Source organism: Bufo bufo, chromosome 9 (genome assembly GCF_905171765.1).
Source record: "Bufo bufo chromosome 9, aBufBuf1.1, whole genome shotgun sequence".
Classification (NCBI taxonomy): Eukaryota; Metazoa; Chordata; class Amphibia; order Anura; family Bufonidae; genus Bufo; species Bufo bufo.
In genome coordinates this window covers 159464847-159486062 of record NC_053397.1, presented here as the reverse complement: position 1 = coordinate 159486062, position 21216 = coordinate 159464847, and the positions used below count along the sequence as shown (strand labels likewise).

The following is a 21216-nucleotide window of genomic DNA, read 5'->3' as shown; positions in this document are numbered from 1 at the left end:
CGAGGGGACATCCTCTGCTTCTAGAGGAAAGAAGGTTTGTACAGAAACATAGAAGAGGATTCTTTACGGTAAGAGCAGTGAGACTATGGAACTCTCTGCCTGAGGAGGTGGTGATGGTGAGTACAATAAAGGAATTCAAGAGGGGCCTGGATGTGTTTCTGGAGCGTAATAATATTACAGGCTATAGCTACTAGAGAGGGGTCGTTGATCCAGGGAGGTATTCTGATTGCCTGATTGGAGTCGGGAAGGAATTTTTTTATTCCCCTAAAGTGAGGAAAATTGGCTTCTACCTCACAGGGTTTTTTTTTTTTTGCCTTCCTCTGGATCAACTTGCAGTTTAACAGGCTGAACTGGATGGACAGATGTCTTTTTTCAGCCTTATAAACTATGTTACTATGTTACTAACACAACTGATAGTTTTAAATGGATTTATTAGGTCTTTAAAAAATACATTTTAAACATAATGCATTAAAAGTTACATCTTAGCAATAACAAGAGGCATATGTGAAAGTAAGGCAATTATTAGTCCAAAAGACTACTTGTAAATAATGGCAGTCAGATTGAAGCTCATGTTTCATGCGTTAAGTCTAATCAGCTCTAATTATTTTTTTTCTTAGGAAATCGTCAGCTGGTTTAATGCCATCCGAGCTGCTCAATTTCGCTACATGAAAGTCGCATTTCCAACGGCAAATGACAAAGAGGTAACCAGGTGTAAAATAGGGTCAGTGGGTGGTAGAAATATCCATATTTACATGTATCGATATCCTGTAGATGGTCTAAGCTTAGACAGGCTGGACAATACATCTGGTGCAAGGATAGACACTTTTCTCTAACTCTATACCAACTATTGGCTGGCTTTTGTTCAGACACAGTTTTCGATCAAAACACTGTATCTAAGGCAACACCTCCTTCTCCGAAGCCACACCATTTCCACTAAACCCACACCTTTTTGAGCTAGTCATAATTGAAGAAACCCTATTTGCACCTACTTATACCACTTTTTAGACACGTTTTTGGCACAGACACCAAAAAAATATATATAGCACTGTAAATCTGATGGTCAGCAATTTATAACTAAGCTAAGCAAGTTTTAGGCAAAAATTAATTCTATTTCCTCATTTCCCTCGTTCTCTTCTGGCCTTTTGTTTACCTTCAATAACAACAATCTCTGAGGTCTTCCTCATGAATATTTGTGCCCCTCCCCCTACTCTGTATAGGGAGTGAATGAAAGTCTGCTTGAGTGACATGTCCGCCTGCTGGGAGACTCGGCAGCATGTTGTATGTGTAGGACTACAAGTCCCAGCTGTACAATGACATGGCTGATACAGGATCTTCCCCCTACCTGTTCTTGTGCAATGCTCTGTAGAACTCCTCCAGTCTTTTACCTCTGTGTCTGCAGGATGAGGAGGGAAGATTCTGTGTCTCTACTCAGCAAAGCATCCAGTCATGAGTCTGTGCTGCAGAAGGGGTTAAAGTTTCCTGAAGAATCCAGGGAGAGGGCAGACAGCAGTGTAGGGGGTGTGGCCAGTACAGTGATGTCGTGTACAGACACCTATCTGCTCTCTCAGGCTTGTGCACAAAACATCATCAAAACAGGGAGAGAAGCTGACATCACATGTCATATGACCCTCAGAGAAATCTGAGAAAGGAGCCACTGCAGATAAAGTGAGTGCATTGTAAACCCCTTACATTTGCCTAGTTAGAAACATACAAAGGCCAAAAAAAATAACTCTGACAACCCCTTTAATTTGGGCCACTTTTTCAAATGGTCTGCTGAACATACGCTCCAGATGTATGCAACTGTATAGATAAGCAACTATCTGTAATAAACTGAAGTAAGTAATAATGTGTAAAATATTCAAGACTTTCTTAAATGTTTGACATTATTTAGATTTTAAATCGTTTGCCTCAGAGATTCTTGAAGGAAGGATATATGGAGAAGACTGGGCCAAAGGTAGGTGACGACAATGTCCAAGAATGAAGGGAAATTGTTTCAATTTAAACTTAAATGTGTTTCATCACTTAAGACATTCATGATGTATTGCATAAGAGGCATCGATGACTGATTATTTTGGGTACAACCATTGTAGGCCCTACTGATCACCAGATCAAAGGGTCAGTGACACTAGGAAAGCGCTGCACACCATAGGCTCCTGTTGGAAACTAAACAGTTAATGTCGTAACTCTGGTGGTCAAGTGAAGTGAAGGGGTTAATGTCAGTATAGCTGGTGGCCTAGGACAGTGAAGGGGTTAATTTCAGAATCCCTGGTGGATTAGAGTTAAGGTGTTAAAGAGGTTTTCCAGGCTACAGATAAGGATGACTTATCCTGGGGGGAAACTGACATCCGATACCTCCACAATCAACTGTTTTCGGCTGCTATAGTGCCTAGAGCTAACAGTATAAGGCTACTTTCACACTAGTGTTTTTACTGGATCCGGCAGGGTTCAGCAAAAACTCTTCCGTTACTGATAATACAACCATCTGCACCCGTTATGAACTGATCCGGTTTTATTATCTTTAACATTGCCAAGACAGATCTGTCATGAACTCCATTGAAAGTCAATCGAGGACTGATCCGTTTTCTATTGTGGCAGAGAAAATGGATCCGTCCCCATTGACTTGCATTGGGGGTCATGCCCGATCCGTCTTGCTCCACATCCTAGGACGAAAATCAAACTACAACATATTGCGGTTTGCTCTCAGGTATGGGATCGCAACTAAACGGAATTGAATGCATTTTAGAGCATTCCGTTCTGTTCAGTACAGTTTTGTCCCCATTGACAATGAATGGGGACAAAACTGAAGCATTTTTTTTGCGGTATTGAGCCCCTATGACGGATCTCAATACCGGAAAACTAAAACTAGTGTGAAAGTAGCCTAATGAGAAAAAGGCTTACACAATATCGTTTCCGGTGCTGGGACTTCCTGCCTGATGGTCCATCACAGAGAAGTGGTTAATTTTAGGATCCCTGGTGGTGCCCAAGGTGTGATTTCCAGCTCTCAAACCACCCAAACCTTCTACTCGTACAAATCTTTGCTCCTATTGAATTACTCTTCTCCACTTTGTAGTCTTGTGCAGATGCAGACTACTGCCCAACCCCCCTGTGTGTGCATTAAAATACCTACTGTGGACATAGGCATCACAGCACATAATGTGCATGAGCCACGGGCTGTGTATTATAGGACCAGGAAGAGGAGGACACCCATCGTCAAGAAGAGCAAAGGAAAAGAGCTAGGAACTGTAATGAGTGGAGGGCATGGGCACTTTGAGCACTGGAAATGGCCTCCTGGGCACTCAGACCTCATTAACATATTGATTAAAACTTATTTTTCTGGAGAACAGAAACACAACAAAGAGTATGTCAATAATTTGGTAATTTATTTAAATTCACTTTCATTAATTTTGTCACAAATAAACTACATACAAGCATACATAATGAGGCACCTTAACCACAGCACCTCTTGAAATCTCCTATTACAGGTTATAGCTTGACATAATCAGCTCAGGTATCAATCCAACATCAAGCAATATGTTTATACCACACGCGAATATGTACGTTGAAGAAACTAAACAGAAAACACCAAGGACAGGACTGACAAACAAAAACATAAAGGGCTAAAGACAAAAGGGGAAAACTGGGAAAGGGAAGGTTTATATGGGGATAAACACACTCATGTTATGCCCCTCCAGGATCTCCATTTGTTCCAAATTTTCAAGTAGGACCTATTCTTCCTTTCGGTCCAGCTAATAAGCTCTTCAAAATTGCACACCTGATCAACCTTCGCACACCATTCTTCCAGTGAAGGGGGAGACATTTGTAGCCAGTGTAGCGGGATCAGTGACTTTGCCACAGCCAGCAAATGTGTGATAAGATTTGATTTAGAGGGACGATAGGAGTCACCTGGTTTTTGTCAGAAAAAACATCGCAGGGGTGATTACAAATGGAAAATTATGCGATGGTGTCACACGTCCACCAGATGTGCAAATAAGAGCCCCTAGCCTTCTGACATCGCCAACACCTATCAGACTCAATGCCTTTGTGCAAGAAGAGGACTTCAGGAGTCTTATACCAACGGCTCAGGAGTTTATAATGGTTTTCCTGAAGCCGAACACATCGGGAGAAACCTTGAGGATGTGCCAAAATAAAGCGTGCCTCTAAGTCTGTTAAAGTAAGGCCAAGTTCTTTTTCCCAGGAGCTCAGGAAGATTGGTTTCGTATGCTGGGAATTTATCAAAAAATTTTGATATAAGTATAAAATCTTCCTCGTTCTGGGAAGGTTTGAAACCATCAATTGCTCAAAGTCTGTGAGATCTCTCTCCGTTATGTCAAGGGCTAAAAATTTAGAGCAAATATATCTGAAGTCAGTATAATAGAAAGACAATGTCACTGCAGGTGTATCTGCTGGGAGAAAGCTCCCAAACGCTTCTATAGTAGAGATCGATTTTCTAGTAAAAGCGTCCCGTAGTGTCCACTTGTTCAGAGTGCGCCACAAACCCTCCTTAACTGAACCTGGGGAAGAGAGAAGAGCTGGCAGTGAGGACATTGGCATAAGTGGGGAAGGTCATGGGGCTAAGGTGTTGCCCATTTGTCTCCAAACTTCCACAGGACCTTGTAACATTGGGTTTATGTCCAAAACCGATCTGGGTTTAGGATTTGGGATCCACATGTACCCTATATCAGAGTTGCTGTTTTCAGCGCTGGCTATAACAAAAGGGTCAAACTCTCCTACTGGGAACATCAACTGCAGCTATCTGTTTAATTGAACTGCCTTATAATAGGAAAGCACATCAGGGAAGCCCAACCCTCCCGTCTCCCTACTTCTGACCAGCATAGTGTAGGACATACGTGATCTCCTTGTTTTTTTTACAAAAACCTCATGAGAAGGCTGCGAATGGAAGCGAAGAAAGCTGGGGAAAGGAGGATCAGGACCATTTGTAATTTGGTAATAATTAATTACATGAAAACTAGGTGACAGACTCACAAGCATATGGGAGAGCTGCATTTATACTAATATTTTTATATTGATGGCCTGTCCTCAGGATTGGTCATCAATATCTAATCAGGGGGGAGGGGCTGTCAATCAGCTGTTCTGAAGTAACTCCACTGCTAGAACTAAGCACCCGCAACTACACAACTCAGTCCATTGTATAGTGGACAGTGCATTCAATTCAATGGGAGAAGAGCTGCAATAACCAGGTTCGGGGTGTCAGACCCCTGTTGATCAAATATTGATGGCCAGCCATCAACATAAATGTACAAGAAAACCCGAGCAAAAAAATATATTGTCTAATATGAACGGATATTATGTTTAAAACCACTGTATTTTTTATTTATTTATAGCCTACTGATGCATTTAAGAAGAGATGGTTCACCCTAGATAACAGGAGATTAATGTACTTCAAAGACCCTCTGGTAAATTTTTATATACAGAGATTCAGATTTAATATTTTGTATAAAAATTGACTTCTATATGTTACATAAGAGTAGCTCACAAAAAATACATTGCTGACTAATGCGGTACTGTCACTGACAAGTGCACTCCGGTGCCTACTGGAGGGAAAGACTGCTGGATTAATAGCAGAAACGCTGAGGACCACTTTAGGATTGTAGTTCTGATAATGCCAGGGAATCCTTGTGATAGAATTATTGAACTTTCTATAGGGGACAGGCAAGCCTAGGACAGCTAATACTGGAAGGACATGTTTTACCGTGTCCTAATATTAAAGTGGTTGTCAGGGCTTTTTCAATTGATGACCTGTTCTCAGGATAGGTCACTGATATCAGATCGGTGGGGGGTCTGACATCCAGCACCCCCACCAATCAGCTGTTTGAGGAGATGGCACGCACAGTGCGCACATGCTGCCTCCCTTCTTTCTTCCCGTCCGCTGCTGCTCTTCCATAGACACACAGCAGCAGAGCAGGAAGAGAGAAGGGAAACGGCACATGCGCACTGCACACGCCGTCTCCTCAAACAGCTGATCGGCAGCAGTGCCGGGTGTCGGATCCCCGCCGATCTGATATTGATGACCTTTCCTGAGGACAGGTCATCAATATTAAAAGCCTGGACAACCTCTTTAACTTGGGCTACTTTCACACCTGTGTTCGGTGCGGATCCGTCTTGTATCTGCACAGTCGGATCCGCACCGATAATGCAAACGCTTGTATCCGTTCAGAACGGATCCGTTTGCATTATTCTTAAAAAAAAAAGTCTAAGTCAAAACGGATCCGTCCTGACTTACATTGAAAGTTAATGGGGGATCCGTTTTCAATTGCACCATATTGTGTCAGTGAAAACTGATCCGTCCCCATTGCCTTACATTTGGCTCCGCATCGTCAGGCGGACATCAAAAAGCTGCAATCAGCGTTTTGGTGTCCGCCTCTAGAGGTGCAACGGAGCCAAACTGATGCATTCTGAACGGATCCTTATCCATTCAGAATGCCTTGGAGCTGAACTGATCCGTTTTGGGCTGCTTGTGAGAGCCCTGAAACAGATCTCACAAGCGGACCCTGAAACGCTAGTGTGAAAGTAGCCTTAGAGATAACAGGTATCAATTCTAAAATATTGTCAGTTAAATACAGACCTTGAAGCAAATACATTTTTTACCCATTTATAATTTATTGATTTTTGACTAAATATAAACACAAACAGTTTGCAAGAATTTTGGCATACTATACAAATAGACTTCTGTAAATGTCAATGCACGATATAACAATAAGTGTGTAAAATGAAACACAATGTCTCTTCAAGTCTATAAAGCTATCATTGTCTTACGAGTGTCCCATGGTTGCCAGCATTTCAAGAATTTGTCCGTCGTATTCTGTAGTAGAGCCACCGAGTCTGGTCTCGTGTATCCCAGCATATAGATCTAATCCCAAAGGTGGTGCAGTGCGTTTCCAATGGAGAGCGATCAGACATTTAGCTGCAGTTAGTATATGAAGGAGCAGCCTTGGCACCCTGACCTTTCAATGTAGTTGGGACTATGTTTAGGAGTAGAGTCGATGGATCCCTAGGGATAGGGGTATCTATAGCAACCTGTAATAATCGTGTCACTTGCCTCCAAAATGGCATTATCGGACAAGACCAGAAAATGTGAAATAAAGAGGCATTCGGTAGGGAGCATCTCCAAAAGAGATCCAGCACATCAGGGTTCATCGCGTGGAGAACTGCTGGTAGCAAATACATTTTGAACTTTTAAGTACTTACTCCGAGGAGAAAAACGATATATATATTTAGCATCGTTATAATCATCTTACTGACCCAGAGAGTAAATTTATTGTATTTTTGCTGAAAAATGAAAGCTGCAAAATGTATAATGTAAAAACTCATTGGCAGTATTGCTGTTTTTTCCCCATTCTCCCATTCAAAATGGCACCTTTAAAAATAAAATAAAATAAATAAAAAATATCCCTTGGTTATTAAGGCTCAAAACAGGCTGGTCAATAAGGGGTTATCCAATGAGGGGCAGATCCAATGAGAAGATGATACTACTCAACCTTAAGTGTTCTTGCATGACAAGACCACTTACTGTTATCTCACATATATATTCTTATTATTATAGCCAAATTTACCACCCTAACTCCTCCCACAGTTTTTACACTACATAGACAGTAATATACTATCTTTGGGGAACGTTTCGCCGAATGGTTCACGAAATAGCGTCGTTTTTGTGGCAAAATTGGTCCCATAGGAATGAATGGTGGAATGTTCAAAACTAGAGTGGAAGCCGACAAAAGCTAGAGTGTGAGCTGAAAAATCAGGACATGATTTCTAAACTGCCACCACTCCCTAATTTTCAAGCCCACCTACACAAATCTTATATCAAAACGTTCAGCTATCCCTGCTGCCACTAAAAATGTCCACGGCTAAGCCATAGTGCTTATGGTCATATTGTGAAAACTATTTGTTTGCAACTCACGCCGCCCATTGACATTAATTGAAACTCCACTCTAGCCACCTCAAATTTGAAGGGCAATTTCTAAACTGCGACTGTGCCTTCATTTTTTATATTTCAGAGACATGCTATGCATCAAAATGTAGGTCTGGGTCTTGTAATTCTCACAATATAAGGCTCTTCGCTGTAGGATTTAGAATTTTTTAACTACAACCGCTTGAAGATGGCAACCGCCAGTGAAATGAGCAAGTTGGAGCAGTTTAAACCGCTCTTCTCTGCCCTTGCTGTAGAGTGAGTTGCCATAGGAACGCAGGTGTGTGAGCAGCCAGCTAGAGTGTGAGCTGAAAAATCAGGACATGATTTCTAAACTGCCACCACTCCCTCATTTTCAAGCCCACCTACACAAATCGGCTGCTAATGTTTTTTATAGATGTTTTCATGTAACTGTGAAGCACTTTGGGCAACAACATTACAATTAAATGTGCTATATAAATAAAAGTTGAAATGCATTTCTCACTCTATCGAGCTTGCCATGTGCACTTTTTAAATTTGATCAATCAATTGGTTAGTGTAATGTTTACTATCTTTACTCACTTCAAACACTCCACACAGTTACTCACAACATAAAGTTACTCTGCCCAGTCCAGCCTTTCCACAGTTACTCCAGCCACTCCAACCACACAACAGTTACTCAAGCCACTCCAGTTGTAGACTACTGGTGGAGGCAACAACACTTCACACAATTTCCCCAGAAATTGTAGCTTTTCTAGTTGACTTTGTGACTTCACGATCTCGATTAACAAGGTTTTCTCCATTTTTATTTCAGGATGCTTTTGCTAAAGGTGAGGTGTTTTTGGGGAGTAGTGAAAATGGCTATCAAGTAAAGGCTGAGATTATCCCAAGTTCATACAGCAATATATGGAATTATGGCATATCTATTAATACTCCTGACCGTACTTACCTATTTACCTGTGAGAGCGAACAAGAAAGGGAAAATTGGCTCAGTGTGTTTAAGAAGGTTATCAGTAGACCCATGACAGTACGAGAATATGCAGGTAAAACATCCCTTATCTCTTTTAATCCCTTTTATGCAGGCATTTGCCAGTAAATCAGGTCCAGCCGACATACATCTCATCTAGTGTGTATGGTCTGCTTAAAAGTTTGTCCAGTATTTTTATTTTTGCAGTTTCCCCCAGGTAGGGGGACCTGTGAAGAGATCTATACTTATCTGTTCCGGCTCCGTAGCTCCCAGGCTGCCTTTACCAGACTTCCTGTCAATGTTCGCACGGACAGAGTCATGTCTACCATTGCAGCCAATTATTGGCCCCAGGAGTGACATTTCCCCAAGCGCCATGTGATCCATTAGCTCTCTGACACCGCTGAGGTCAGACATTGACTGCAGCAGTGACCCACTTCTGTGCAGGAGACAGTAATGGAGTTGAAACAGAGTGGTGGGGAGTTAAGAAGTATAGCTCTCTTCAAAGGTCCTGCTGTGTGGGATGGACGGCTGCTAGTAAATAAAAATAAATCCTAGATGACCACTTTAAGTCTTAACTTACTCATTTTAATGGGCTAAAATGCCTCTAGCTACTACCGTAACAGACTAAAAGCATGTATGTTGAGATTACTGCTATTGTAACTGTAAAAGCAATGATTGACATTTACTGCATCTGCTAAAAGTGACATTCCTGCAAAAGCCATCTCCACAGTTTTACTAACCTGCTCCCCAGAGGTCCATGAGGTTGTTCTTGCAGAATGCCCACGTTTCAGGCAGCGATTGTCATGGTCTGGATGTTTCCATAGAGTTATTTAATGTATAAATTAATATTTTTTTGTTGGAAGCTCAGTTTGGAACCTGCATTTGACAGTATGTCAGATTACAAAAACAGCAGAGCATGCAGCACTATTCCAGCTATCAAAAGAAAGAATACCACTGCAAAAGTTTGATGGACCCAATTATCTGTCAATTGTGTCTTTCATGAGCCATTGGAATCTGTTATATGTTGGATTTGGCACAATAGTTCGATGGTCAGACAATTCTACCGTTTAGTCTTGTGGTTTTTATTGCTGCCAATTTTTCTGCTCTTATAGCTGCATTCAGAGAGCAGCAACTATAGAAGCCATATTTAGCAGGTTTACAAGTTGCAAATCTTCTGCAATGAAATTGCATGTGGAAAATCCACAGTATTTACAGTAACAGCAAAGAGGATTACATTTTTAAAATCTCTTCCATGAGCCGTGGAAAGTTTCTGCAATCAAATCTGCACATAACTTGGCATGCATTTAGAATTTTTGAATCGTAGCAGTTAACATGCTGCATATTTCGAATGTGGATTTCACCGTTTGCAATGCAAAAAATCAAATCTGCCGTTAATCTACAGTATTTACGCACTGAAATCTGCAGTCAAAACCACAGGATTTGGCACAGATTTTGCTGCTGTTGATTTCAGCCATATACAGTAGGTTGCATATGCGGACAGTGTTTATTACGCAGCCTGCAGTACTGTGAAAAAATATTTGCCTCTCATGCGATTTCTTCTATTTTTGCTAATTTGTCACATTAAAATGTTGTATTTCATCCAGCTTGTTTTTGTAAAAGATAAAGACAATGTAAGAAAACACAATGCAGCTTTTAAATGGCCATTCCAAACTTATATAACCCAACTACGCTTGAGCTTTAGGTCACAAATTAACGGACAAACATTCTTTTTCAGGATTTTCTGATAGAATTCCTGGTCCCATTAATTATGCAAAATACATTATGCAAAATCAAAGCAGCCCCAGTTCATCAGAGTGGGCTGCAGCGATCACCTGCTCCCATACAGGGGAGGTGTAGAGGTGCCTTTAGTAAGTGCAAACACAACACTTGCAGCCATCACAGAGAACCTATAGCTTTTGTCATTTCACTTGAGACAAGCGTTGACATTACAACATCCCTGTGGGTGGATTATTTCATCCATGAAGAGGCTTACTTGTATCTGTTGGATCAGCACTTCATGAGGTGAATGTATCATCTTTGTACACTAGTTTTTGGTGCCACAAATTGTGACCTTTTGCCATTTTCCACCTCCCTCCACACTACTGAAATGCATATGATAGGCTTTTTTCCATTTTGTCCTCTTTTGTGCTGGCAAAATACTAATAATGTCCTGGAAATCCACTGTCTCGCTTAACCTTACTCACTGGATTCAGCTAATGAATAAATATGTTCCTTTATACAAAATCCTGTATACCAACAGAAAATGATGTCCCCAGAAGTTTGATAAAATATGGACACGCTTGAACTCGACATTATTGCACTAAATAAAGTGTATCGCTGTGAACGGACAATGATATGAGTAACATTGGAGACATGTAGTATGAATGAGCGCGTGATTCGGTGTCTTAAATGTATTTATTGTTTTATTCTTAAAATGACAAAGCCTTAAAAAGGTAGGAGAGACAGTGCAGCAGGATCGGACATTTAGTATGGTAACATGGTCTGACTCTTGTGTCCGATCCAGTGGACTACCCACCATTGTTTCAGAGATTCTTTGTTCTCATAGTCTGAGTTGAGAGTCAGTGGACGGTGAATAAAATCCCTAGAGTCTTGATGTGAGTCTCCAAGGAATAAATAGAGAAAGTGACTTCCTGTCCACACATAAGACGCTGTGTCAGCTGGAGTCATAGTGTCGATCACATGACACAGCTAAGGACCATAAAAAAATGGGTAATATATACAGTCACTGGTAAGAAGATTATCTTCACTACAATTTACATCATGTACCTGTCTACCTTGCCAGAGAATACAATTTTTGTGGGACTGCTCTTTAAACATAAATAACAGATCTTCAAGTCTAATTTCACTGGAGAAATATTCAAACTAAAATACCATGTCAGCCCAACTACATAATACATAAATGTGACAAACACTATGTCAGGCGCACGACCCAATCTCTTCACAGATGGTTAAACAATCATAGATCAAACCTCAACAAAGGCTTTCTTCCTTTGCACTGATGCTTACCTACAAATTCTTACCTTCAAAATCATGCAGCCATCGGCACCGTGGTTGGGCAGAGTTTAGCCCACATATGGCATCCTTCCGGGGAAACCCAATAGATCAGCTATTAAAGGCAGGGTTGAGGCAAAGTACAGTGTACCTCAAAGTGATACTTGGATGCAATCAGAGCGCTACCATCTATGTATTCCATTTTTATATGTCACTTCATACTGTATGTTGTAACTATACTATCTCCAGGTACTTCGGTCTACTTGTTCTTCAGTGAAATGATTCTGTTTTTTTTTCTCTTTTCTTCTAGTTGAAGCTCAGTTTAAACACCGTTCCTAACACATCACTGCCTGAAATCACAAGAAACTGCACAACATTCCAGCCATTCAGACACTGGACTACTTTATTATCCACGTGTGGTGTTTCAGCACGTTGTTGAATATGTCTGTTTTATTGTATAGTAAATAATCTTTTAACTCTGTGCCAGGCAAGTGTTTGCACTGCCTATTAAACCATGTCAAAAATGTAACCCATGCAGTCTGTCTATTGCATTAAAATTGCCACAAGTTATTTTAACCACCTCCCGACCGCCTAACGCACGGATGCGTCCGGAAGGTGGTTGATTCATTCCTTCTGGACGCATCCGTGCGTCATCTCGCGAGACGCGAGATTTCCTGTGAACGCGCGCGCACAGGCGCGCACTCTCACAGGAACGGAAGGTAAGAGAGTGGGTCTCCAGCCTGCCAGCGGCGATCGTTCGCTGGCAGGCTGGAGATGTGATTTTTTTTAACCCCTAACAGGTATATTAGACGCTGTTATGATAACAGCGTCTAATATACCTGCTACCTGGTCCTCTGGTGGTCCCTTTTGTTTGGATCGACCACCAGAGGACACAGGTAGCTCAGTAAAGTAGCAACAACCACCACTACACTATACTCCCCCCCCCCCCGTCACTTATTAACCCCTTATTCACCCCTGATCACCCTAGATCACCCCATATAGACTCCCTGATCACCCCACCCCCCTGTCATTGATCACCCCCCTGTCATTGATAACCCCCTGTAAGGCTCCATTCAGAGGTCCGTATGAATTTTACGGATCCACTGATAGATGGATCGGATCCGCAAAACACATACGGACATCTGAATGGAGCCTTACAGGGGGGTGATCACCCCATATAGACTCCCTGATCACCCCCCTGTCATTGATCACCCCCCTGTAAGGCTGCATTCAGATGTCCGTATGATTTTTACAGATCCACTGATACATGGATCGGATCCGCAAAACACATACGGACATCTGAATGGAGCCTTATAGGGGGGTGATCAATGACAGGGGGGTGATCACCCCATATAGACTCCCTGATCACCCCCCTGTCATTGATCACCCCCCTGTCATTGATCACCCCCCTGTCATTGATCACCCCCCTGTAAGGCTCCATTCAGACATTTTTTTGGCCCAAGTTAGCGGAAATTATTATATTTTTTCTTACAAAGTCTCATATTCCACTAACTTGTGTCAAAAAATAAAATCTCACATGAACTCACCATACCCCTCACGGAATCCAAATGCGTAAAAATTTTTAGACATTTATATTCCAGACTTCTTCTCACGCTTTAGGGCCTCTAGAATGCCAGGGCAGTATAAATACCCCACATGTGACCCCATTTCGGAAAGAAGACACCCCAAGGTATTCCGTGAGGGGCATATTGAGTCCATGAAAGATTTAAATTTTTGTCCCAAGTTAGCGGAAAGGGAGACTTTGTGAGAAAAAAAATATATATCAATTTCCGCTAACTTGTGCCAAAAAAAAAAAATTTCTATGAACTCGCCATGCCCCTCATTGAATACCTTGGGGTGTCTTCTTTCCAAAATGGGGTCACATGTGGGGTATTTATACTGCCCTGGCATTCTAGGGGCCCTAAAGCGTGGGAAGAAGTCTGGGATCCAAATGTCTAAAAATGCCCTCATAAAATGAATGTGGGCCCCTTTGCGCATCTAGGCTGCAAAAAAGTGTCACACGTGGTATCGCCGTACTCAGGAGAAGTTGGGCAATGTGTTTTGGGGTGTCATTTTACATATACCCATGCTGGGTGAGATAAATATCTTGGTCAAATGCCAACTTTGTATAAAAAATGGGAAAAGTTGTCTTTTGCCGAGATATTTCTCTCACCCAGCATGAGTATATGTAAAAAGACACCCCAAAACACATTGCCCAACTTCTCCTGAATACGGCGATACCACATGTGTGACACTTTTTTGCAGCCTAGGTGGGCAAAGGGGCCCACATTCCAAAGAGCACCTTTCGGATTTCACAGGTCATTTACCTACTTACCACACATTAGGGCCCCTGGAAAATGCCAGGGCAGTATAACTACCCCCCAAGTGACCCCATTTTGGAAAGAAGACACCACAAGGTATTCCGTGAGGGGCATGGCGAGTTCCTAGAATTTTATATTTTTTGTCACAAGTTAGCGGAAAATGATGATTTTTTTATTTTTTTATTTTTTCCTTACAAAGTCTCATATTCCACTAACGTGACAAAAAATAAAAACTTCCATGAACTCACTATGCCCATCACGAAATACCTTGGGGTGTCTTCTTTCCAAAATGGGGTCACTTGTGGGGTAGTTATACTGCCCTGGCATTTTAGGGGGCGAATGCGTGAGAAGTGGTTTGAAATCAAAATCTGTAAAAAATGGCCGGTGAAATCCGAAAGGTGCTCTTTGGAATGTGGGCCCCTTTGCCCACCTAGGCTGCAAAAAAGTGTCACACATGTGGTATCGCTGTACTCAGGAGAAGTTGGGCAATGTGTTTTGGGGTGTCATTTTACATATACCCATGCTGGGTGAGAGAAATATCTTGGCAAAAGACAACTTTTCCCATTTTTTTTATACAAAGTTGGCATTTGACCAAGATATTTATCTCACCCAGCATGGGTATATGTAAAATGACACCCCAAAACACATTGCCCAACTTCTCCTGAGTACGGAGATACCACATGTGTGACACTTTTTTGCAGCCTAGGTGGGCAAAGGGGCCCACATTCCAAAGAGCACCTTTCGGATTTCACAGGTCATTTACCTACTTACCACACATTAGGGCCCCTGGAAAATGCCAGGGCAGTATAACTACCCCACAAGTGACCCCATTTTGGAAAGAAGACACCCCAAGGTATTCCGTGAGGGGCATGGCGAGTTCCTAGAATTTTATATTTTTTTTCACAAGTTAGCGGAAAATGATGATTTTTTTTTTCCCTTACAAAGTCTCATATTTCACTAACTTGTGACAAAAAATAAAAACTTCCATGAACTCACTATGCCTGTCACGAAATACCTTGGGGTGTCTTCTTTCCAAAATGAGGTCACTTGTGGGGTAGTTATGCTGCCCTGGCATTCTAGGGGCCCAAATGTGTGGTAAGAAGTTTGAAATCAAAATGTGTAAAAAAATGACCGGTGAAAATCGAAAGGTGCTCTTTGGAATATGGGCCTCTTTGCCCACCTAGGCTGCAAAAAAGTGTCACACATGTGGTATCTCCGTACTCAGGAGAAGTTGGGGAATGTGTTTTGGGGTGTCATTTTACATATACCCATGCTGGGTGAGAGAAATATCTTGGCAAAAGACAACTTTTCCCATTTTTTTATACAAAGTTGGCATTTGACCAAGATATTTATCTCACCCAGCATGGGTATATGTAAAATGACACCCCAAAACACATTCCCCAACTTCTCCTGAGTACGGCGATACCACATGTGTGGCACTTTTTTGCAGCCTAGGTGGGCAAAGGGGCCCACATTCCAAAGAGCACCTTTCGGATTTCACCGGTCACTTTTTACACATTTTGATTTCAAACTACTTACCACACATTTGGGCCCCTAGAATGCCAGGGCAGTATAACTACCCCACAAGTGACCCCATTTTGGAAAGAAGACACCCCAAGGTATTCGCTGATGGGCATAGTGAGTTCATAGAAGTTTTTATTTTTTGTCACAAGTTAGTGGAATATGAGACTTTGTAAGAAAAAAATAAATAAAATAAAAAATCATCATTTTCCACTAACTTGTGACAAAAAATAAAAAGTTCTATGAACTCACTATGCCCATCAGCGAATACCTTAGGGTGTCTACTTTCCGAAATGGGGTCATTTGTGGGGTGTTTGTACTGTCTGGGCATTGTAGAACCTCAGGAAACATGACAGGTGCTCAGAAAGTCAGAGCTGCTTCAAAAAGCGGAAATTCACATTTTTGTACCATAGTTTGTAAACACTATAACTTTTACCCAAACCATTTTTTTTTTTTTTACCCAAACATTTTTTTTTTATCAAAGACATGTAGAACAATAAATTTAGAGAAAAATTTATATATGGATGTCGTTTTTTTTGCAAAATTTTACAACTGAAAGTGAAAAATGTAATTTTTTTGCAAAAAAATCGTTAAATTTCGATTAATAACAAAAAAAGTAAAAATGTCAGCAGCAATGAAATACCACCAAATGAAAGCTCTATTAGTGAGAAGAAAAGGAGGTAAAATTCATTTGGGTGGTAAGTTGCATGACCGAGCAATAAACAGTGAAAGTAGGGTAGGTCAGAAGTGTAAAAAGTGGCCTGGTCTTTAAGGGTGTTTAAGCTATAGGGGCTGAGGTGGTTAAAATTCATATATTATTTTGTGTAGAAATAAAGTAAACATGGATCAGCAGACCTAGTCTGCTTAAAAGAGGCCCTCAGATTAAATCATGAAAGGGTGGAGAGCAGGGAGGCAAGAGAAGACCACGCAAGTCACACTGCTAGTTCACTCTAGGCACTTCTACGAGAAGGAAGCTTTTGGCTTTATGCCCAAGCTGCCAGTGGACATATCAAGAATGTGAAGGGTGAGACCAGAAATGAACAGTTAGGGGACTAACATCTGAGATTACGTTCTGGTAAAGATCATTCTTTCTGCTGGGCTTACAGGGATACTCGCTTATGGACTAACTTACTTTTCATTTTGAAGAATACAAACAATCTTGAGAAAAGATCTTCTCCTGTTCATCCCAAATTCACATGTTGTACCCAGCCCTTAATGGGAGAATGGACATACAGGACAAAGCCAACGTGTCTATGGAATCTCCAGGCTCTGCTGAAGAGGTTTTGGTTACATCTACTTTGAGTGCAGTACTTGCTATTATGTTTCTCCTGGGTATGGCTGGAAACCTATATGTATTGGTGATTACTATGTTATCACAAACACCAGTAGGCTCCATGTGTGTCCATGTGGTGAACCTTGCTTTGGCAGATCTTTTGTACCTATCCACCATTCCTTTTGTTGTGAGCACATACTTGGCCAGAGACTGGTACTTTGGGGATATTGGTTGCAGACTTCTTCTAAGTATGGACTTGTTCACCATGCATGCCAGCATCTATACTCTTACTGCAATGAGTTTAGAGAGATACCAAGTGATAGTACAACCTCTAAAGGCTCGCATTTCTCGGTGCTATCGAAAATTAACAAGCTTGACAATCTGGCTTATATCTCTTCTCCTTACCTTGCCCATGATGTGCATGATGCGATTACAGGACAGCCAGTATGGGTCAGGCAAGAAAATATGCTTTCCTACATGGACACCAGAGTCATTCCGACACTACTTGACAGTCCTTTTCTTTACAAGTATTCTGGGACCTGGTCTGATCATAGTATATCTCTATAGCTGTCTTGCAAGGGCATACTGGATGTCTGGACAAGAGCTTCGACGGTCAAGACGGAAACTAAATCAATGTGTTATGTTGCGCATATTTGCAATAATCATTGTATATTGGGCCTGTTTTGTTCCTTTCTGGGCATGGCAGCTGGCAAAATCATATCAATATGAGTTATTAGGACTGGCAACATCTGCTCAGATTTACTTGAACTTCGGAGTTACCTGCTTAACCTATGCCAATAGTTGTGTGAATCCCCTTCTGTATACGTTGTTGACTCGTAACTACAGGGAGCATGTAACCAAACGGATGCGTGAGGCCAATACTGACGTGCAGAGAAGGACCCTGGGGAGATAAATAAGGGTTTTAGTTTAACAGTATGGAACATATCATTGATAGAGCTTATGTTGTGGGTGATGTAAATTGTGATACAAAATGCCTGGACTCTTATTTTGTATGGCCATTGAACTGCTGTCCAGCCATTGAAGTAGTATCACAGGTTTCAGAGGTTTAGGCAGAATTTCACAGATATTTCTGAAATACTTGCAGATAACTTACTATTGGTCAGCAGAGAAACTGTGTACTTCACAGCAGATTGTAATCTGGAATATGCTGGCAGAGGTCCAGGTGAATACACAGCGTATGTAGTTAACCCCTTGCTCTGCAGCTTTCAGAAGATTAGGAGAACAAGGAGATGTTACTGCTGTTGTCACAAGACTATACAAGCAACATGTATGAAGACAGAAGTGAATATAACATTACAAATCTTGCTGTCATTAAATGTTTCTGCCTGTCTCCAACTGTCCTTAATATTTTGGTGTATGACTGAAGTAAGGCTCTGTTTACATTATGTTATAACCCTAGGTTTACCCTATACCTTGGAAAAGCATTTGTCGTCAGACTGACCACATAAAATACTGCCACCCTTGCCACGGTATTCAACTTTATCAGTGTCCTGAGCACAGTCATACATTTGAGTTTAGGAGGGCCTGCGGCCGTTGGCCAGGTGCATTAGTGCCTGATTATCCCATCATTAATGCTGAGAGCATCAGATCATTATGTACTTGGGCGGAGGCCATGAGGCAGGCTCTGGCGGCCCCCCTGGGCATTGGCCCACCAGGAAATTTCCCTGTAGAGCCAATGGCCAGTCCGCCCCTGACTACTTTTGTGCCATTTGCTCAAATTCTTTGAGGTATGGGAAAGATTTATTTAGATATTGACAAACATAATATAGGAAGAGATTTTTGCCTGACAACATGGTATTTGGAAAGAGAATCAACATATGATCCCCCGAAACCTCAGATGATTTTGTGAGTTCCTAACAGGTGTCATTTCAGTCTGCAGTCGTTGGGCAGCAGGTGGTACTGCATATTTTTATAGAGAAAAATAAAATAAGACAGCACTACCTTCTGAGGTGTCTCAGTTAGTCCATTCGGTGGCGGTGCCTGTGGTGTTAGGTCTTAGCCTCTAGGGATCCCAAGATGCAGAAATGGAAGGAAAAACTGCGGCACTCCAACTTCTCAAATCAAGTCCGTGTTTATTTTTCACCCAGCGTGCAACGTTTCGACTCCACTGAGTCTTTATCAAGCATGTTTGATAAAGACTCAGTGGAGTCGAAACGTTGCACGCTGGGGGAAAAATAAACACAGACTTGATTTGAGAAGTTGGAGTGCCACGGTTTTTCCTTCTATTACTGCATATTTTTAACCACAATCATTATTTTTGTTATTCCTTTATGTTTCTGTTTTATTACAGTCATTTATACTGTCTGTATGCTATACGACTGTATTCAACTTTAAAAGGGACCTGTCACCTCTCCTGACATGCCTACATGCATTCCCCATGTGGTTATGAATTAATTGCTAGCAGTCTGCAGTAAGGGTAGAGAGGGGTGGTAACCAGTTGGGGGTATGTACCTGCACAGGCTCATTCTATCTAATCAGTGCTGCCATTGTCAGACTGCAGGTTCACACCTCAAACTGGTTACTCCCCTCTGTACCCTTACTGCAGACTGCTAGCAATTCATTCATAACTTCTAGTAGTAATAATAAAGGAATGGCACAACATAGAGCCATAAGAATAGATGCTCCAGAATTGTTATTACATGTGGAATGCATGAAGCTATTAAACAGGCATGTCAGGAGTGGTCATAGACCATATTTGTCATAATTGACCACATGTTTTTTTTCAGTGGGGAAAATTCAATCATGTGCACGTGATATCACTTTGACATGCGGATTGCCACATATTTTTTTCAATTTTGAAAAACATAATAAACACAAATAAAATAAAATAAATCCCAAATGAACATATTCAACATTTTATCTCCTCCTCTTTTAAAGTTTCTCTTGCTTCTACATTTAAAAACTTCTGTAGAACTTCTGGCATTAGATAAGGAAAAATATACATACTGTACCTGCTCACATTAATACAACATACAAGAAATTACCTATAGTCTTACTTACGCTGGTATCTAACCCTGACAGTTTGGATAGGATTTTCCCATCCTGCTTAAACCACTGCTTCCAAGGATGTTGAGAGGTGGGCACCCTATTCCATACTTGGTGGATATGCCCAGTTCTTAAAATTCATTAGAAAGACGTTGAGAGGTTAGTCCATGCTAAAACAAATCTTTAGGTCAGCTTGTCCCCTTGGTTAGCTCTGCTTAATGCACGAATTCCAAATATATCTAGTAAACTATTTAAATGATTGACTCATGTTCTTTTTGCTTCGAGGTAGATCATTGCCATTAGCTAGAAGTACCCTTCGGTTCTATTTCACGAAACAATATTAACCACTTCTGAGATTTTTTCTCATAATGGCGAAAGGGGAATATGGAGAATTTGTTGATATTCTGCACCATTTTCTATATTTTATAAGGTATATTCCCTTGTTTACAAAGTCTTTTGTGCTGTTCACACAAAGGTCCTGTCCATATGATGGCCGCCAGTGGCGTACACACAATCCATGGGGCCCCGGTGTGAAACTGATCAGACCAGAAGTCGCGCTCCGCTTCTCTCTCTGTCTTCCCAGCCGGCGCTGCACTGTCACCTGACAGCGTGCAGCGTCAGGTCATAGTGCGCGCACTACATCCTGACGCTGTACGCGCTCAGGACAGTGAAGCGCCGGCCGGGGAGAGGAAGTATATTAAAGCGCGGGGGGGGAACGCGGAAACGAGGAGCACTGGGCGGCGGGCCCCGGATACTATAGTACACAGCACTACTGCAGGGCAGGGCAGGGGTCAACAGGCGGCCGGACCCCCTGGAGTGCCGGGCCTGGTCACAACTGCGACCCCTGTATGTACGCCAGTGATGGCCACTGATGGAGATGTGAGCAGATACAACACTTAGTGCTGTTTCACATGAGTGGATGCCATGCGTGTCATCCCCTGCGTGAATGACAGCCAAGCCCTGCACTGGACAGCAAAGACACGGAGCATTAACATGATTGATAATGCTCCATGCCTCTCTGTGATCTCTTTACTACAAAATCACAGTGACAACTTTATCTCACTGTGATATTTTTCCTGACTGTCATTCACGCAGCAGATGACACGCACGGCGTCCGCTCGTGTGAAACAGTCCTTAGTCTCTTGCATTCAAACACACAGCACCTGCACTAAACTTCCAACAGTACAAGTGAAGATGGCAGGTGCAGTGT

At 41.8% G+C, this 21216-nt stretch overlaps 2 protein-coding genes across 5 annotated transcripts in view; both read left to right on the top strand.

Annotated features, from left to right (window-relative positions):
• Nucleotides 1-12427, top strand: part of LOC120978870 (arf-GAP with dual PH domain-containing protein 1-like) — a 42685-nt gene extending 30258 nt beyond the window's left edge. Inside the window, exons 7-11 of one of the 4 annotated variants that reach the window (XM_040407259.1) lie at nt 618-701; nt 1892-1954; nt 5343-5414; nt 8721-8736; nt 12196-12427. In XM_040407259.1, coding sequence (XP_040263193.1) covers nt 618-701; nt 1892-1954; nt 5343-5414; nt 8721-8736; nt 12196-12224 — 264 coding nt within the window. In that variant the 3' untranslated portion in view covers nt 12225-12427. Of the gene's footprint in view, nt 1-617; nt 702-1891; nt 1955-5342; nt 5415-8720; nt 8950-12195 lie in introns of all 4 variants that reach the window. The other 3 variants (XM_040407258.1, XM_040407256.1, XM_040407257.1) reach the window with 3 other exon arrangements.
• Nucleotides 12428-16536: 4109 nt separating this feature from the next.
• Nucleotides 16537-18318, top strand: LOC120978941 (urotensin-2 receptor-like). Its single transcript, XM_040407396.1, has one exon. The coding sequence runs from the start codon at nt 16924-16926 to the stop codon at nt 17911-17913; it is 990 nt and encodes a 329-aa protein (XP_040263330.1). The 5' UTR covers nt 16537-16923; the 3' UTR covers nt 17914-18318.
• Nucleotides 18319-21216: the final 2898 nt, after the last annotated feature.

Coding starts and splice junctions, on each gene's coding strand:
- LOC120978941 (XM_040407396.1), top strand. CDS start 16,924: ATGTTGTACCCAGCCCTTAATGGGAGAATGGACATACAGGACAAAGCC.